The sequence below is a fragment of the Macaca nemestrina genome, chromosome 4 (assembly GCF_043159975.1).
Source record: "Macaca nemestrina isolate mMacNem1 chromosome 4, mMacNem.hap1, whole genome shotgun sequence".
Lineage (NCBI taxonomy): Eukaryota > Metazoa > Chordata > Mammalia > Primates > Cercopithecidae > Macaca > Macaca nemestrina.
This window is the reverse complement of record NC_092128.1, coordinates 110,701,757-110,721,256: the sequence shown is the minus strand read 5'-3', so window position 1 is coordinate 110,721,256 and position 19,500 is coordinate 110,701,757. Positions and strand designations below refer to the sequence as shown.

At 39.0% G+C, this 19,500-nt stretch overlaps 1 protein-coding gene across 14 annotated transcripts in view; it reads right to left on the bottom strand.

Moving 5' to 3' along the window:
* Nucleotides 1-19,500, bottom strand: part of LOC105497746 (succinyl-CoA:glutarate-CoA transferase) — a 749,568-nt gene that overhangs the window by 543,688 nt on the left and 186,380 nt on the right. For 13 of the 14 annotated variants that reach the window (XR_011622306.1, XM_011769072.2, XM_071095070.1 and 10 more), the window contains exon 9: nt 12,769-12,864. The exons of the other annotated variant lie outside the window; for it this stretch is intronic. Coding sequence is in view for 12 of the 13 variants with exons in the window: in XM_011769072.2 (XP_011767374.2) it covers nt 12,769-12,864 (96 nt within the window). In the remaining variant the exon portion in view is untranslated. The remainder of the gene's footprint in view (nt 1-12,768; nt 12,865-19,500) is intronic. 14 annotated transcript variants of the gene reach the window in all.

The window sequence follows — 19,500 nt, the reverse complement described above, 5'->3', positions numbered from 1 at the left end:
TTTATTACTTCCAACGTCCAGGTGATGCCAATGCTGCCACTCCATAGACCACTCAGAGTCACTAGGACTTAGAGCATTTTGCACCTGCTTTAACCCTCAGGAGAGAAGGAGGAAGGGGCACTTGAGAATAATTTCTAGTTGAAAAATAGGCCAAATGGATTATTAATATAATTTTGTATAATGTTCCTATTTCACTAGCCCCACTCAGCATGCACATGTACTATCTCCTGTCTGGGCAGGGTCCCTGAAGCAGTAGTCCTTTTCCTAAATGCCAGAAGCAAACTTAAGAAGGAAACAGCCTACTTCACAGCCATACTTATACATGAATATGATTTGTTCAAGTCTCCAGTACAGATTCACTTCAGTACTTAACATCTTACAGGCTTTCTCCCATTGTTATATTATTTGCCTAATACTAAATTATATTATAATAGTAACTGGTACCATATCAGAACTCAGTTACTTTCCCCCGAGGCAGTCTGCACCTGAACTGAGATCTATCAGGGTACTGTTTTGGTGCTAAGCACAGCTACTCAGAATTTCAACAAGATTTGCACTGGACCCCACTAGGAACAAACCAGGACATGTAACTACATCCGAATCCAACTGTTTCCAGAATCTAGTCCTGTGTGATTTATTTGAGCTGAAGAGCCCTGACCTCCACACAGAGCCACCAGGCTAGACTCTTAGCTGTGAGGTAATGTCTGTGCCCCTTCAAAGAGGAGCTATGCCAGGCCTCACCCAAACTCCTCCAACCAAGGCCTCCATCTTGGGTCAATTTGAACCCGTTCTTTGGTTTTATGTCCACGGTTCTAGGAACTACAACAATGATTTCCAGCACTGAAGGAAATCAGTCTCTTTTCTCCAAAACACATACACATACACACACACACGCACACACACACACATACAAAACCCACTTTCTAGTTCAATAAAGTCCTTCAATACAAGATGATCGATCTAGGACCAGTAACAAGTTTTAAGCAGTGGAACCTCTGTTTCAAAAAACTACCAGAAGGTGGAATTGTTCTGGTTGAAATGGGGTGGGAATACTTAGAAAACTGTATAACTGGTTTCTACCCAGGCTATCCTCCACCTAGGCCCTGGAATACTCCTCCTCATGTCCCAAATATTCCTTCCCACCCCAGCTCTGTCCCCACCCTACCAACCTCACAGAAATACAGTTTTGAAACCAGAAACGATGAGTCTCACAACAGCTAAAACGATCCCCAACTCCTATATTGCTCAAGGACAGTACTGTTCTCATTAAATAGATGGAACTATTAATAAGTAGAGTTGCTTCACTATACCATCACTTACTTATGATCCTAATGCAATTTTAGCATATGCGACCAAAGGATTTATTCGAAAGATGTACAATCTGATTTCCTGAAGGAAATTTGCTTTTAAGCATAATTAAGGATCCCTATGATAAGTAAACAACAGAATTGTTTATACCTCTTCAGTTGCTCTTGGAAGTCCTAAAGGGGAAATTATGTAGAAGAAAAGGTCACATAATTATTTCTCAAAAGTAGGATGAAGATAGAAAATGAAACTAAACATGCAGCATTGTATCATCTGCCTATACAGTACAATGGGCTCGAGTCCCCCTGCCTCTGTTAGAATCCCACTTACACCACAGACTTGTGACCTTGCACAGTTCTCTAAACCTCTATGCCTCAGTTTCCACACCTGAAAGTGGAGATAATAGCAATAACTATTGTAAGGGCTGTTGTAAATATTTAATATATGTAAGGTATTTAAAAACATAGTAATCATTCATAAATGTTACATCTGATAATTATTATAATGATTAAGATAGTATTACTAGGACTAATGACTGAATATTCAAAATGGCCTTTGATTCTTTTAGACAATTTTAGCCAAATATGATAGGCATAGAAAATATAAAAACACATTAGTTCTGCACATATATTAAGAATACAAGAAAAGCTGAAAAGATCCTAAAGGAACTAGAGATTTATTACTTTTACTTTCTTTGCACCACCTTCTATTTTACCTCTTAGCGAAATACATTTAAAACACTATATGTCAATTAGAGGGAATTCTGAGTTTAAAAAATCATTAATAGTCTTTGAACAGTTCTAAGTGCTTTTATTCTTTGTGCAATAGTTACCCTTGGACATTATGTTACCTTATTTATGTTAACTTTAGAAATTTTGTTTTAAATCAAAGACTGCCAAATCTTTTCTAAGAAGTGGCCCAGAGGATGGCAGCTATTACGCCAGTAGCTGGCACATCTGCCTTAATTTTATCTGCTCTTGGACTGCCCAGTGACCTATATTCTTCAGACTGTGGCAACCTCCTGGCCAACTGGTTCCAAAGTAACCAGGATCTTCAAACAAAAATTTTGTTTTGCTTTAACAAGAACCCCAAATCCGTAAGGATCAAGGCATACACAAGCATTAAGGCAAATATTCAAAAGCTACCTAGCCAAAAACTTTAGAACTAAAGGGGCTGGGGGTTCATACAATCCATGCCTTAATTTACCAGAATACCAACTTTTCAATATTCTAGCTTGTCAGTGCTAATTAATCAAAAGTTTGTAGAAGCCTCTGAAATGTAATCTAATGTATTTGCTATCACCTACTCTTTCGTTCCCAATAAATCTCCAAGCATTTTTTAATGGGTAAGCATTATCAACATTCTTTGCAATTTTAAGGTTATAAAAACAAGCATTTAAAATATTCTATTTCCTTTACTTTTTAAAACCAAAAGAGAAATCTCCACAATTTTTTGCTCTTACAAGGGTGAGTATACATATTTTTATAAAGGTAGGCTCCCATTTTGTGGGCTTCTCAGAGATTACTCCTGAAAATCATTTTTGTCATTGTTCCTTTTGTTAAATATGAATCTATACCCAATCTCAATTAATTAAACCATTCAATAAACTAGAAGCCTTATACTCCCTTTAACAACTGAGTGATGTTGCCATACAAGATTCTCCTCAAACTCTATTAATTTTAATAATGCTATATTTAGATAATGAGCTGAAGGCTACAATTTCCGAAAAAGTTCTAAGAAGAGTTTTTTTAAAACAAAATTACCACAGCATGTTGCCCTCTTTTCCTCTCTAAAAAATGGAAAGAAATTAAGCTAAAAATCCCATAAAGTTTAAGAAAGAAATTCAGCTCTGTTTATTTATTTACTCTGCCCCTAAGCTTCTATGGGTAGTTTTCATAGAGACTATTTCATATTTTCATAGAAACTATTATTCACAAAAGCTATAACTATTTGTTCAACACACCAATAATAACAGGAGCCACCTTTTATTGAGGGCTTACTAGAGTCAGATACTGCACGAAACACTTAGTACAATGATCTCTTTTAATTCTCCAGGTCTGTCTGACCCCAAAGCTCAAGTTCTCCCAAATTTGCCTGCTATATTGCCTTTGAGTCCCTTGAAATCAAGGGCCAGTTCTTCCTCATCTGGAGGCTTTCAGGACTAAAACACTGCCTACCCCACAGGGGACTCAATTAATTATTTTTTAATTGGTTTGTCAAGATTCATTTGAAAGCAATGGACTGAAACCATGGTAGGGGGAAACCTACACTTGCCCTACAGCTCATAATTCAAAAATACTTCTGAAGCAAGGCCAGCTATTAGGTTTGGTACCCACCAGAATAATAGCAAACTTGACATTTGTTAAAGAGATAATGGAAACAGATTAGAAGAATTCTAGAATCTGCCAAAAAAAAAAAAAAAAAAAAAAGACACACATCCACGACGTATCCAGCTTAGTTTGGATACAGTCAGAAAAGAAATGTTTGTTTCAGTTTTTTGTTGTTGTTTGTTTTGTTTTGTTTTGTTTTGAGACAGAGTTTTGCTCTTGTTGCCCAGGCTGGAGTGCAATGTGCAATCCTGGCTCACTCCAACCACCACCTCCCAGTTTCAAGCGATTCTCCTGCCTCAGCCCCCCCCAGTAGCTGGGAATACAGGCACGCACCACCACGCCCAGTTAATTTTTGTATTTTTTAGTAGAGATGGGGTTTCACCAGGTTGGCCAGGCTGGTCACAAACAGAAACAAGTTTTAAAACCTTAAATCCATGGTTCCTATTTATTCTAGAACATAACTGCTTAATGTCTCTAGGCTTCCTTTTCATCAAACTAAAAGAAGAATAAGCAAAAATTTTATAAATACATATATACATGTATGTATACATATATCTCCCAGTTACATAGTACGTGTCCAGCATGATTATTATTACTGTTATTACTAATACAACAATTATATTAAGCATGTGATAGAATCATATGCCTGTTTACACCTTCACATTTTAGTGCTTTAGTGTGACTATGGTAAAATAAATAAATACAAAGTCACACAAGAAGAGACAGATATATATCATTTACATTTTGACTTTTTTAAAAAAAATCCTTGACATGGGTTTAAGGAAAAAAAAAGAAAAAGATTCCCAATGTTACCTAATATGCCATGATTTAACAGCACTTTGACATTTTTCTAAGGAATGATAGCAAAGTACTGCATATCTTCAAACTTGGAATTTACTGCCTGTCTGAGTCTCTGCTTCTGCCAAATTAAATATACAGTATAATGTCCCTACCAGAAATAACATAGCACAGCTTCCTGCTCTACTCCTTGGTTGAATAAGCCCAAACTGGAACAAGGAAGATGTTATTTTATTTAATCATATAAATAATTGTTTCCTTCAACCTCTTGAGTTAGAAGCTACTTCAGAAGAAAAGTTTAGAAGAAATTATCATGTGAATTATCAGGCCATTTAAAGGAAAATTCCCATTGAAAGGCTCATGAAAGAGCATAAAAAAAGAATTCTCATTAATGAACTACTCAGAAAGTCAACTACCCCGAGCTATTGCATACCACCTGAACTCCTGGGGTCTCCCATTGGTCTGCAAAGCACAGACCACATCATAGAATAGACAGCAGAGGGCTTCCATCCAGCAAACATCACCCAAATTTTTTTGGAAGAGTCCTGTATAGTAGCACATACAGAAATAGGATAGTATTTGAAAAAGACATTGCTTGGGAATCAAAGAAAGGTTGGTGGGCTTTTTAAGGTAAAAACTATGATCTGGCTGGGTGCGGTGGCTCATGCCTGTAATCCCAGCACTTTGGGAGGCTGAGGCAGGTGGATCACCTGAGGTCAGGAGTTCAAGACCAGCCCGGCCAACATGGTGAAACGCCATCTCTATTAAAAATACAAAAATTAGCCGAACGTGGTGGCGTACATCTGTAATCCCAGCTACTTGGGAGGCTGAGGCACAAGAATTGCTTGAACCTGGGAGATGGAGGTTGAAGTGAGCCAAGATCACGCCACTGCACTCCAGCATGGGCAACAGAGCAAGACTCTGTCTCAAAAACAAAATATGTATATGTCTTACACATATATATATAAAATCGTCTGCTTATCCTATGAAGTATAATACAGGTGATAGAGGACATAAAATGCAGATGCAATGCCCTTAGGCAAAATATGGAAAGGGACACTTTCTCTCTTGTGACAGGAAGGAATGTAGTGATCTATACATAGGTTCAAATGCAAGAGTTTGGGAGGTACAGTAGAGAAAAGATAAGGTAGTTCTCTTCTGGTTGCATTACTTTTAAGTGGAATAAGAAACAAAGTCTTTAAGGATGAGGAGAGATGGAAAGATCTTAGAGAAGACAAGACATGAGGTAGTTATCTCAGAGGGGGAGAAAATAAATTACCTAGGTGAAGGTGGCAGGATTTCTGGGTAAGCCTGAGAGGCCACTTGAGAGAGATGGCCATTGGGAGGGAGATCATCAGCATAGTAGTATATTTTCTTCTGGCCATATCCACCACTTGACTGCAGGCCAGGAATAGATAAACTATTAAGTCTATCTGCACTGGGATTTTGCCAGTTAAGCATAAAGATAAAGGTGTAGTCATTGATAATAATAGTCTAAGACCGGAAGCAATGGCTCACAGCTGTAATCTCAGCACTTTGGGAGGTCAAGGTGGGAGAATCACTTGAGTCCAGGAGTTCAAGACCAGCCTGGGCAAGATTATGAGACCCTGTCTCTAAAAAAAATTTAAAAATAGCTAGGCATGGTGGTGTGTGCCTGTGGTCCCAGCTATTACTCGGGAGGCTGAGATGGGAGGTTCACTTGAGTTTGAGGCTGCAGTGAGCTATGATCACACCACTACTCCAGCCTGGACAACAGAGAGAAACTCTGTCTCTAAAAAAATAATGATAATAATACATTCTAGATCTGGAAACTGAGTGCCCCTACTAACAGCATCAACATCACCATGAAACAGAATCTGTATCTTAACAAGACATCCAAATGATTCACATGCACTTTAAACTTTGAGAAATACCAACTGAATGGGAGTGGGAGCCAAGTGAGAACAGAAAAGGATCATTACAAGAGAGGAGAGGTTAAAGAAAGGAGAGGGTGGACTGTTGCAAGGGTCCTCTATATGGATTTTACAGACACCAAGACTGGTGACAGGAGAAATGACTGGGTCAAAAGAAGAGAGATTAACAGAGCCATATGGGAAAATTGATAACAGATGGCCAAAAGGCTTGGAGTCCTGGTCATAATTGAGGCAAATGGGTATAAGGAGTGATGGGACTCATTCTGGTAGTACTCTATTTTATTTATTTTATTTTATTTTATTTTATTTTATTTTATTTTATTTTATTTGAGACAGGGTCTCACTCTGTCATTCAGACTAGAGTACAGTGGTGCCATCACAGCTCACTGTAGCCTCAACTTCCCAAGTCAGGTGGGAGGCTCAAGCAATCCTCCCACCTCAGCCTCCAGAGTAGCTGGAACCACAGACTTGTGCCATCACACCTGGTTTCTTCTTCTTTTTAATTTGAAAGACAGGGTCTCACTATGTTGCCCAGACTGGTCTCAAACTCCTGAGTTCAAACAATCCTCATGCATAAGTAGTGCTGGGATTACAGGTGTGAGCCACCACGACTGGCTCTGGTAGTCTTTTTAAGGAAAGGTTATAGTCTTATTCTCAAGACTGGCCTCTCAGGCAATTCACCCTGTCATGAGGGCAACACTATAGCTGAAGGAGCTGTGGTTTTACCAGGAGCAGAATAAACTGTGAGCTCCTTCAATTCCTGCTGCAGAAGGAATGAGCTGGCGGACTGTGTTTCTCGTCAGAAACACAGTCTGGTGGGCTTCTATTAGATCCTCACATCAGCTTGCCCCTTGGGAAGGGATTCACTGTATATCAAAACTAAATAATTAAGCACTTAGTATAGTGGTAGCTACCCAAAGCTCTGTGGGCACAAAGACTGTGCCTGCACTAGAGAGCATAAAAACTCATAGAAGACTAGAGAAATTCATTGCTCTTGAAAAGAAGAAGAGAGAGACAAGGGACCTCTGAAGGCAGAAAGGAGAAGGGGGAGAGAGAGAGAGAGAGAGAGAGACAGAAGATGGGGAGATTCTTATGCTATTCAGGACAGTGAAACTCCCTGGTAACAATCAAAGGATGTCGTTAGAAAGGTGAGGTCTCCTGTTGTAAGACTGGGTACATTTCATCTATAAAAAAAATACTGCTCTTAAAATGTAAGAACAGATGGTGAGGACATGGAGAAAAGAGAGTGCTTATACCCTGCTGGTGTGAATGTAAATTAGTACGACTTCTATGGAAAACAGTATAGAGATTTCTCAAAGAACTAAAAAATAGAACAACCATTCAATCCAGCAATCCCACCACTGGATACCTGCCCAAAGGGAAAAAAAATTATGATATCAAAAAGACACTTGCATTCATATGTTTACCACAGCACTACTCACAATAACAAAATGATGGAATAAACCTAAGTGCCTGTCAACAATGGACTGGATAAAGAAAATGTGGTATATCTATACCATGGAATACTACTCAGACATAAAACAAGAGTAAAATCATATTGTCTGCAGCAACATGGATGGAATTGGAGGCCACGATCTTACGTGAAATAACTCAGAAACAACAAGTCAGGCTGGGCGTGGTGGCTCTCACCTGGAATCCCAGCACTTTGGGAGGCTGAGGTGGATGGATCACCTGAGGTCAGGCGTTCGACACCAGCCTGGCTAACATGGCAAAACCCCATCTCTACTAAAAATACAAAAATTATCCAGGCATGGTGGCACAGGTCTATAGTCCCAGCTACTCAGGAGGCTGAGGCAGGACAATCACTTGAACTCAGTAGGCAGAGGTTGCAGTGAGCTGAGATAGCACCACTGCACTCCAGCCTGGGCAATAGAGCAAGACTCTGTCAAAAAAAAAATGGCTGGGCACGATGGCTCATGCCCATAATCCCAGCACTTTGGGAGGCCAAAGTGGGTGGATCACTTGAGGTTAGGAGTCCGAGACCAGCCTGGTCAACATGGCGAAACCCTGTCTCTACTAAAAATACAAAAAAATTAGCCAGGCATGGTGGTGTTTGCCTGTAATTCCAGCTACTCAGGAGGCCGAGGTGGGGAATCACTTGAACCAGGGAGGCAGAGGTTGCAGTGAGCCGAGATCGCACCACTGCACTCCAGCCTGGGCGACAGAGTGAGACTCCACCTCAAAAAAAAAAAAAAAGAAAGAAAAAAGAAACAGCAAGTGAAATACCACATGTTCTCACTTATAAGTGGCAGCTAAATAACATGTACCCATGGACATAGAGAGTGGAATAATAGACACTGGAGACTCGAAAACGTGGGAGGTGGGAGGGGAGTAAGAGAGGAGAAAGTACTTATTAGATATGACATACACTATTTAGGTGATGACTGCACTAAAAGCCCAGGCTTCACCACTACATAATATTTCCATGTAACAAACTTGCACTTGTATGCTCTAAAATCTAATTTTAAAAGAGGTAAATAAAAACTCCATTTTTTTTTCCACTATATTCAGTATTGCCCGTCCTTGTGAGTGTATTCATGAATGGATCTTCCATGATATTGGAGACAGGTAGAGGTCAGTGTGGGTCACAAGCAAAGGAGGACATGCAAATGAAGTTTCCTAGAAGGTTGAAGAAATTTGGGCAAGAGTTTTAGATAGATGCAGGCGATGAAATTAAGAGAATTACTGTGTTAGGCAGGTATCTAAAGGACAGTGGCCCAACTGACAACTATGTTACATAATAAAATATATTCTTTTTGAAGACCAGCTATCTGCTTTCTCTGCACCCTCCTCTCCCATCTCTAGAAGCCTACTGTCTTTAAGTATAATTGTTTAAGGACTGGGAAACATACCTATGCATTAAAAATATTACAGGCTCATACCTGTAATCCCAGCACTTTGGGAGGCCGAGGCAGCCGTATCACTTGAGGTCAGGCATTGGAGACTATCCTGGCCAACATGGAGAAACCCCATCTCTACTAAAAATACAAAAACTAGCGGTGCCTGTTGGCTTATGCCTATAATCCCAGCTACTCAGGAGACTGAGGCAGGAGAATGGCTTGAACCTAGGAGGCGGAGGTTGCAGTAAGCCAAGATCGTGCCACTGCACTCCAGCCTGGGTGACAGAACAAGACTCTACCTCAAAAAAATAAATAAATAATTAACAAATATTATGTAACTATTAATCCCTTAAGCTAAGTGCTTCTCTGTGGCAGGGTCCACTAGAAATGGGAACAAAAGAAGCAGTGAAATCTAATACTTCTTTTTAAAAATCTGAAACCTGCCAGACACTGAGGTTCGTGTCTGTAGTCTCCGCTACTCAGGATCCCAGCTACTAGGAACACCTGAGCCCAGCGGGTTAAAGCTGCAGTAAGCTATGATCACACCACTGCACTCCAGCCTGGACGACAAAGTGAGAACCAGTTTCTTAAATAAACAAATAACTGAATTATCAGAAAAGCATCCACCAATATGTTCAACAAGTAGCAAAATGATTATCTCAGCTCTGTCTATGTTTGTATAACTTACTTAATCTTAAAAAAGCTGGCAGCCAAAGAATAGGGAAGAAAAGGGCGTGAGTGGATAATCAATCTGAGAAGTTAAGAACTGCATGCTTATAAAATAACACACAAACAAGGATCACTACTTTTCTGAAATTTACATTCCATGCATTGGAGGTATATAATCTTTCAGATAGGGTTCAACAAGAATGGAAGAGAGTGAGCTAGGCACCTTAAGTAACTCCTGTGACCATCAGAGTTTTCCATTATAGAGAGGCAACCCAAAAGTCAGACAACTCAACTTAGATGCAAAGCTGTAATTATTACAGAAAACTGAATTATAATTATCCTGGCATTCACCCACAAAAATATTCCCCCAATCTATTTTTAAAATTGAAAACAGACCGGAGTCTCTAAGCATATCTAGGACCCATCTTGGTATGCTAGTTTCATTTCAGCTAAATTTGCATTTATTCCTTAATCACAGTGCTGAACTAGTTTTTGGGAAGAGGAAACAAATTAATTCTGGGCTCTTGAGGAAATACCTTGGTAGATTTCTTATTTCTTACAGATAATAAAGCTGCAATCAACTAAAATCAAATAAGCATACTATCCATTTTATGTGAATGGCACAATTCAACAGGAAAAGTACATTTCTATCATTGAAGAACAGACAAACACAGACACAGACACACAGAGAGAGAGAGAAAAAAAAAAAATCCTGTGTCTTTTACTTTCCAAAATAAAAGCCAAGATTCTGAATTTCTTTTCACCACATAGTGAAATAATTGAGGGCATACCCGGGGTGCCAGAACTCTAGGTGCACATGCCCAGAAGGGACAGCTGAGGTCTATATAAAGCTTTTTAAAATGACACTCCATCTTTTAAATGAGCAAAAAATAAACTATAAACTTTATGCTTGAATGTAGTGAACACCTACCTATGTGATAGGATTTGGAATTACACTAGAGAACCTTTCAACTCAGGAATGCTTTCTTCACATACATCACAGGCTGAAGGCCAGGCCAGGCATGGTGGCTCATGCCTGTAATCCCAGAACTTTGGGAGGACAAGGCAGGTGGATCACTTGAGGTCAGGAGTTCGAGGCCAGCCTAGCCAACATGGTGAAATCCTGTCTCTACTAAAAATACAAAAATTAGCCAGGCGTGGTGGCACACGCTGGTAGTCTCAGTTACTCAGGAGGCTGAGAGAGAAGAATCACTTGAACCTGGGAGGTGGAGGTTGCAGTGAGCTGAGATCGTGCCACTGCACTCCCACCTAGGCAACAGAGAAAGATTCCATCTCTAAATAAATAAATGACTGAAGGCCAGATTTCCATTATTTGAGATGATTTCACATAGATTCCAACATTGTTCTCTGTTAAAATACCCTTGAGAAAGACCTCCATTATCAATGATGAGTATAAATTTAGCTGATCAGACCCTTGACCTAGAAGCAAGTTTGATGGAGACCCTTGATAGGGGTAGAGTTGATGAAGGGAATTGAAATCACCTTTTCTCGTCAAAGGTAGCAGTATCTGAAAGAATATTCAACAAGGAGGCAGGGGACCACAGTTGGAGTCCATCTGCCCAATCTAGGTATCAGATTTCTTATCTGAAAAACACGAAGACTAAATCTGGTGATCTCTAACCAATTCAAAAATGTAATAACTTCTGTGAAATGAAGCAAGTCTGGTTAGAAGTATAGGGTCAGTCACAAAGGGCTAGGAAGTGGGGAAGCAAAATGTCATTAATGGTGGTCATAAAACCAATGGTGGAGACAAAGGGGAAGAAGTGGAGAAAACACCTCCACAATTGTAATTACACCTAAACATCAACTCAATGTGTTGAAAAGCAATTCTACAGTGAAATCATAGTAACGCCTCAAGTAAGGGGCCATGAATATAAACAGAGAGGAAATAATCCTAGGTTCATATTGGGTCACTGCTTTCCTCAAATTCTGATTTTAAAAAATTGAAAGAAAACTAGTTTTGCCTAAGGAAATAATGTCTTAAAGCTAAAAGGATGATTAGCAGGGTTGATTAATTTCCTGGCAAATGAAAAATGCTGACGTTTTTGTTTTCTCCCAAGAGCACTAGCATTGAAATGACTCCAGTAAAATTCACTCATTCACTCCACAGATATGTATACAGTACCTAACATGTGCTTCCATTGATTGTGAGAAGACATACAATGAAGAAAAAGTCACCTCTACTCTTAAGAGCTTGCAATAGAGTACAGAAGATATGCAGATACATTAATAAATAGAACAACATACGGTGCAACTGGACCAAGCAAAGGTTAGGGATTGGAAGAAGAGCTAGGTTTTGTTTTAAATTTTATTTTTGAAAGACCACAGTTACTTCACATATTCATTTACACTAGCCAAAGTCAAGAATTCCTAAGGACAAGTTTAGACACTTAATAAAGAACAGCAGCTCCTGAGCCATCTGCTTTGTTCCAAAAATGAAGAACCATCACACGCAAATTTTCATTTTACTTCAATCCTGAGAGAATATTATTGTCAGATGGGGTAGGTAACATTTGTTTTATAACTGACATGGTTAACAAATCATGCTTTATAAAATGGCTATAGTCAGTGCCTCTTTTAGGTGGGGAAAAAAAAAAAAAGAAAACCATCATCTGAGCCCAAAAGTCACTTATTTTCAATGAGTTCCTTTGATCTGTTTAGGGGTCCTGTTACTAATCTCTTTTTGATGAAGAAATATGCACAACAGAACTTAATGTGAACGACAGAACCTTGTTATAGCCAGACACAGATACATTACAAAAAAAAAAAAAAACCTTAAGGATTTGTGTATAGAAAGAAATCATTTTCCAAAAACACATCATATGAAACTGCAAATTGCAATAGCCCAACCCTAGACTGCTGTAGTCTTACCTGGTAAGGAACAATACTGCCATGAGCTGTACCCCAACGTTTTGCTTCCTTTCGAACAATAAGATAATTTGCAGCTATGTGGGACAAACACGCCACCTACCAGGAAAAAAAGTAAATAAATAAAATAGAACAGCTAGTTTATCTATACTCATAAAGAGAATGTTGTATTATGAAAGTAATTTCACTTCATCTCATTGTAGAAGAAAAAAAAAACTGTCCATCAAGTTAGAAAATATACAGGCATTTGTACTTTTATCACACAAATGAAGAACGGTATTACATTATTGCATGAGACTAAATAACAGTCAACTGAGAAATACAAATACATAAACGTTCAACCCCTAAAAAGATTATCTAAAAGCAGAGGTTGACCAAGCAGATGAAACTGTGGTCCAGCCTTTATCACCAAACCCACAGCAATATACATCAGCAACTCGTACATTTTTTTTCCCCTCTGCATGTGTCTCCTTTTATTTTGCACCAAGATAACACAAAAAGAACCTGTGTCATCACTGAGTAGATGAACCAAAGCCAGGAGCCACATTCCTCTACATTTCCGATGGCCTAAAAAAGCAGTAATAATAAACCTCCATTATATTTAAGTCAGTTTAGCCAGGTTTTCTGTTACTTTCTGCCCAAAGCATTCTGACACAAAAGATCAAGATTATTTGACTTTTTAAAATTAATTAGTGGATCATCCTCATTTAAAGAAACATGACTATACCTCTCCCAATCTGTTCCTAGTCCCGCGTGCTCATTGTCATACTCAATTCAGTTTTTGAGAACTGCAGATTAAAGGGGTCATCAAAAATCTTACAGTCAATTTCTGACTACTGTGGTATTTCATGGACAGATCTTGACAAATCTACAATAGTTCAACTCAATATGACGATAATATGAGGATAATGAATTGATTCCTGGTGATCTGCCACAAGGATCTTATGTTCCAATGAATACGTATGGCTCCACCACCACAGAACTATGGAAAGGAGGTGATCAAACGATTTTCCATGGATTCCAGAAAAGAATAAAAAGTGGTTCTGGCCACACAACATCATCATCATGCATCAGCTTGCTTTTCCCTTTCTAGATCGTCAGATGCAACTGGAAAACCTAGCAAGCCAGTCATTAAAACATACCCCAAATTGAGATTGGCTCCTGGAACAACTCAAGGCATGATTTTTCAGGCCTTTTCTTGCCCCCTACCTAGCACAGCAGCTGTGCTTCCTACAAGAAATATCAATACGACTCAGCCTGGATGAATCTCCTTACTGCTGCAGCCATTCTCCTTTACTTTATTCTTGGGACTTAAACTCACTTTTATGTTCATTTACTGCTCTGTCAAAATTAGAACTGCCTTGTGGCAGCTGGTTTGGCTGTACAGCCCAGGTGGCAAAACTAATAAACTTTGAGTCATCCACTTCTGGACTTCCATCTGGTCTTGGGCATTTGAACCATGGAGCATTCCAGGGCTGCCTGGGGCCGCCTAGTGCTAATCACCATTTCACAGATCACTTCTGTGTCTTTCAAAATGGAAAATCAAATCAACATTTTGTAGCAAAAATGCCCTGGATAGGAAGTCCAGACATGGACAGTTGAAACCTGGATGGTTTCTCTCTGTCGACCTCTAAATAGTTCCATGACTGTGGGTATATAATTTACTTCTTTGATCTTCTGATACATTCTCTATAAAGTCTTGGGCATTTCAGCTAAACCAAAGGTTTTCAAATTTTTTTAAAAGCAGAACTCTTGTATTCAACTAAATAATACATGAAATCCTAATATATAAATATGTAAACAGATAATATTTCAAGTGCTCTGGATGAAGCAGAAGCAGTCCTGCACCACCACCCAAGCAGCATGAACACAAAACACAATTTGCAAAATAGTAAGTAATCTTCAATGTGCTTACAAGGCAAATTTGGTGTACACTTCGGGCTCTATCATTCCTCTTAACAATCTGGCAGATAAAAAGACACGAGGGGCCGGGAGCAGTGGCTCACACCTGTAATCCCAGCACTTTGGGAGGCCGAGGCAGGTGGATCACCTGAGATTGGGAGTTCGAGACCAGCCTGACCAACATGGAGAAACTCCATCTCTACTAAAAATACAAAATTAGCCAGGCATGGTGGCACATGTCTGTAATCCCAGCTACTTGGGAGGCTGAGACAGGAGAATTGCTTGAACCCAGGAGGCAGAGGTTGCAGTGAGCTGAGATCACACCATTGCACTCCAGCCTGGGCAACAAGAGCAAAACTCTGTCTTAAAAAAAAAAAAGACACAAGGGATGCAATAGCAGTTATTTTCCCATGACACCCCTTCCTGAAATTGGAGACATTTTCTGAATTTTGAGGTCTCTTTTCAGATCTAGCTATGTTATTATTCTTTTTATTTATTTTTTCATTCAAATAAATCATGGTGAATGTCACTCTCTAAGGGGCTCTGTTGCTACCAAAGGCCAAGAATTTAAATTAGTAAAGGTTATTCTGTGCAAGTAGTCAATCACAAAAGGCTTGTTATTTCTACTTCTCTAATTTCAAAGTCAATAGATCAACATCATCAAGGGCTGCACGAGGTGGTGAGGTGGCTGGATGATCACAGGCCAACTTATAAATCCTAAATTGATCTAAGATAGTTGCCAGGGATAGGGAAGGACCGGATTCCTAGCTGGATATCAGCTTGGCTGCCCCATTCCTTACCCACTATCTTATTCTTTCTTTTCAATTTTTGACTTCTGTGTTTCTGACCCTGCCCCATTTAGAATGAGTTTGAATGAAGAATCAAAACCCATCTCTCAAACTGTTTGCAAGTAGAATACTATATACATTGCCTCCTCCATACAGTGGTAGTTAATGAAAACAAAAAGCATTTCAGAATTAGCAGCTCACGTTGGGCAGAAGGATTAAATAAAATTTTAAGCCAATTGCCATGAAAAAACAAACTGTGGGCCAGGCGTGGTGGCTCATGCCTGCAATCCTAGCACTTTGGGAGGCTGAGGCAGGTGGATCGCTTGAGCCCAGGAGTTTGAGACCTGCCTGGGCAACATAGCAAAATCCTGTCTCTACTAAAAATACAAAACAAACAAACAAAAAAAAGGTGGGAGGATCACCTGAGCCTGGGGAGGTCAAGGCTGCAGTGAGCGGTGATCACACCACTGCACTCCAGCCTCAGCAACAGAGTCTCAAAAAAAAAACAAAACCAAAAAACAAACAAAAAAACACAAAATGTGATTTGTCAGCAACAACTCAAAGGCAAAGTTGGGGAAAAAAGAATTCTATATTTTAAGAAAGAGAGCAACATGGCTAAACTTAGCAACTCAATGTTTAAAGGCGGTATTACCAATCTGAAAGTAATCTACTATTTACAGGGATGTATTTTAAGGCAGGAGAAGGGAGAGAAAGTCAATAGCTATGATGTGATTATGTATGAAAAAAATCAGAGGTTTCCTGGGCAATTAATGACAAATTTTGCACAAATTAAAAGAATGCAGGATGTGACTTTTTGGTTAATAACTATATACTGTATACCCATTCTAAATACTGCATTAGATCATTACTTTCATTCCCTAAACTTAGGCTTATTATTTCATCAAGTGGACGCTATGTAATTTACTCAGAATGTTGCCTTTTTATGGTTTCATCTAAACAAAAAAGCCAACTTTGGTTTAATAATAATCATTCTGACAGCAAACTATTATTTTAGATAACAGAGTGGGTCCTGATATTCTTTGTTTCTAACCAGAAAACCAATCGGGGGGTCAAAATGGATCTCAAAGAGCACAGCCCCAAAAGGCTTGAGGAAGAATATGCCCAAATATTTCCCAAAGCAGTCCCATGGTGTCTGTCACCACATGCTCCACTTCCACCGAATGAGGATCAAGCTGCAATAATACAATCTTTCAAATTCAAAAGGACAACCAAGTGTGACAGGTAAAATGAGAAAAACAAGACTAGAACCATGGTCCATTGCATCAAAACAGGTCATTTCCCCCCGCTTCCCTTGTGTGTCTTCTGGCCTACAGCTAAGTTGAACTCAACACCAACAATGCAATCATCCACCTGCCCACATTTCCACCTATTCCTCAAAGTCCATTTCAACATCATCTTTTCCATTAAGCCCCAATCCCAGCCAGCAAGCAAGAGATTATATTCCCTGTCCCTGAATGAATACAACACTTAATTTATCTGATTTCTGCTGCACTTTCACAGTCTTCCTTGTACTACAACTAGAATATAAGATGTCAAAACTGGAAGGAGTTAGGTCACTACTTCCTTAACCTACCCACGCATCCCAATCACCTATGGGATTCCTAGAACCCACCCCATAACAAATGAATCAGGTTTTTCAGGGATGGAAACCTGAAAAAAAATAATTTCACCAGTGTAGTATTAATGGCACACCAGAGTTGAGAAGCAAAGCCTTACAAGAGTCTAGTCAAACTCCTTAATATCCAAACGGACACATAAAGGAACATAGAAGAAAAATAACTTGGCCAGGTACGGTGGCTCATGCCTGTAATCCCAACACTTTGGGAGGCCGAGGCAGGTGGATCACCTGAGGTCGGGAGTTTGAGACCAACCTACCCAACATGGAGAAACTCCGTCTCTACTAAAAATATAAAAAATTAGCCGGGCGTGGTGGGGCATGCCTGTAATTCCAGCTACTCGGGAGGCTGAGGCAGGAGAATCACTTGAACCCAGGAGGTGGAGGTTGCAGTGAGCCGAGATGGATCATGCTATTGCACTCCAGCCTGGGCAACAAGACCAAAAGTCTGTCTCAAAAAAAAAAAAAAAAACAAAAAACAAACTTATGTGAGGACATACAGCTGGTTAGTAACAGAACTTTACTCCAACAACACTGCCTTCCTCCATGCTACAATATTATTTATATATTCTCCTATCCCTCCTTTTAAATTAGGAGCTCTTTCAAGGTAAGACTTATTTATTTTAAACCCTTTGTATGTTTCCATAGCACTTAACACAGATCCTGAACACTATTTTTAACAAATGAATGAAAATGGTAATTACTACTTGTTTAATTATTCAGCAACTCCTGAGTGTTGCTATGTGTAAGGCTTTATGCTAGGTACTGAGTATACATAAGGAAATGAAAAAGATATAGTTTTGCCTTCTTTGAAATAGTGGAGAAAATAACTAAATAAAGAATTATAGGACCTGCCATGGGGAAAGAGGATGGAAGACAAAACTGGAAAACAAAGAGTAACATGTGTGAAAGCTCAAAGGCAGGAAACGGGTTGAAAGAACAAAACTGAAAGAAGACCAATATAACTAAACCATGGTGAGAAAGAGACTGAAATGAAATGAAAGAGAAAGGCAGACAGAGGTCAGTCATTGTAGTAATGGCAAGGAACCATTCTTTGCACATCTTGCAGAATGATCATTTCAGAACAATCACAAATTGTATCGTCATTCTTCTATTTAAAACCCATAGGGATCCCCCGACATTTGTAATTATATTCAAAGAGTGAACTAAAAAGAGGCAAGACAGAAAGGGGATTGTTAAGGATATTATAAAGGTCCAGGCATAATTTGATGATAGATAGCTCAGAGAAGGTTGGTAGCAGTGGACATGGGAAATCCTGGGTTTAAGATACATTTAACAGGCAGAGCATGTGAAAGACTGTATGGGCAGAGGATGCAGATAGAATGGTGACAGAGAGGAGAAACCAAACTTAACTCCCACAGTCCTGCTGAATATCTGGGTAAACTATGACAGCATTAACAGAAAAAGGGAAATCAGAGAGAGAAGTTAATTGAAGGGGAAAGAAAATAAAAGCCCATCTCTGAATGTGTTGAATTTGAGATGCCTGTGATATAATCAATTAGGCAGGACTCATTAGCATATAGAAAGTATTTAAAGTTCTAACCCAGGGGGAAACAGAGATAAAATAAGAGAAGAAATCGGAAATAATCCCAAACAAGAGAAGATAAAGTTTCCATGCAAAAACAGTCCTTCCTCTATCACCAAAGGGATGATCAAAGATGTAGGTACAAACTACTAGAACCAATTTAAATGCCCAAGAATGGGTGTTTTAAATAAGCTATGACATCTGTATATAACAATAGAAGATGAATAGGCACTTAAATGACACAACAAAACAATATAGCATCATGTGAAAAAATATTCATAACATTTTGTTTGAATTTTATCTGAAACAAACTTTTTAGTTCAGAACAGTGTTCAATTTATAGAAAAACCAAGATAGTACAGAGAATTCCCATCTATTCCATATCCAGTATCCCTGTTATTACCATCCTACATTAGTGGAGTGCCTTCTTAACAATTACAGAGCCAATATTGACACTTATTATTAACTAAAACCCATACACTCGGATTTCCTGACTTTTCACTTCATATACTTTTCCTATTCCAAGATCCTACCCAGGATACCATATTGTATTTAGTCATTCTATGTCCGTATTTAGTCATCCTGGCTTCTCTTCGCTCTGACAGTTCCTCATACATTCCTTATTTTTTATGCACTGAAAGTTTTGATGAAACTGATCAGGTATTTTGTAGAATTTTTCTCGACTGGGATTTTTGTGATGTTTTACTCATAATTATACTGGAGTTATGAGGTTTTAAAAGAAAGACCATAAAAGAAAAGCACCATTTTCAACATATCATATCAAAGATATACAGTGTCAACAATCAATCTTGATCACCTGGCTGAGGTAGTGTTTATTAGTTTTCTCTGCTGTAAGATTATTC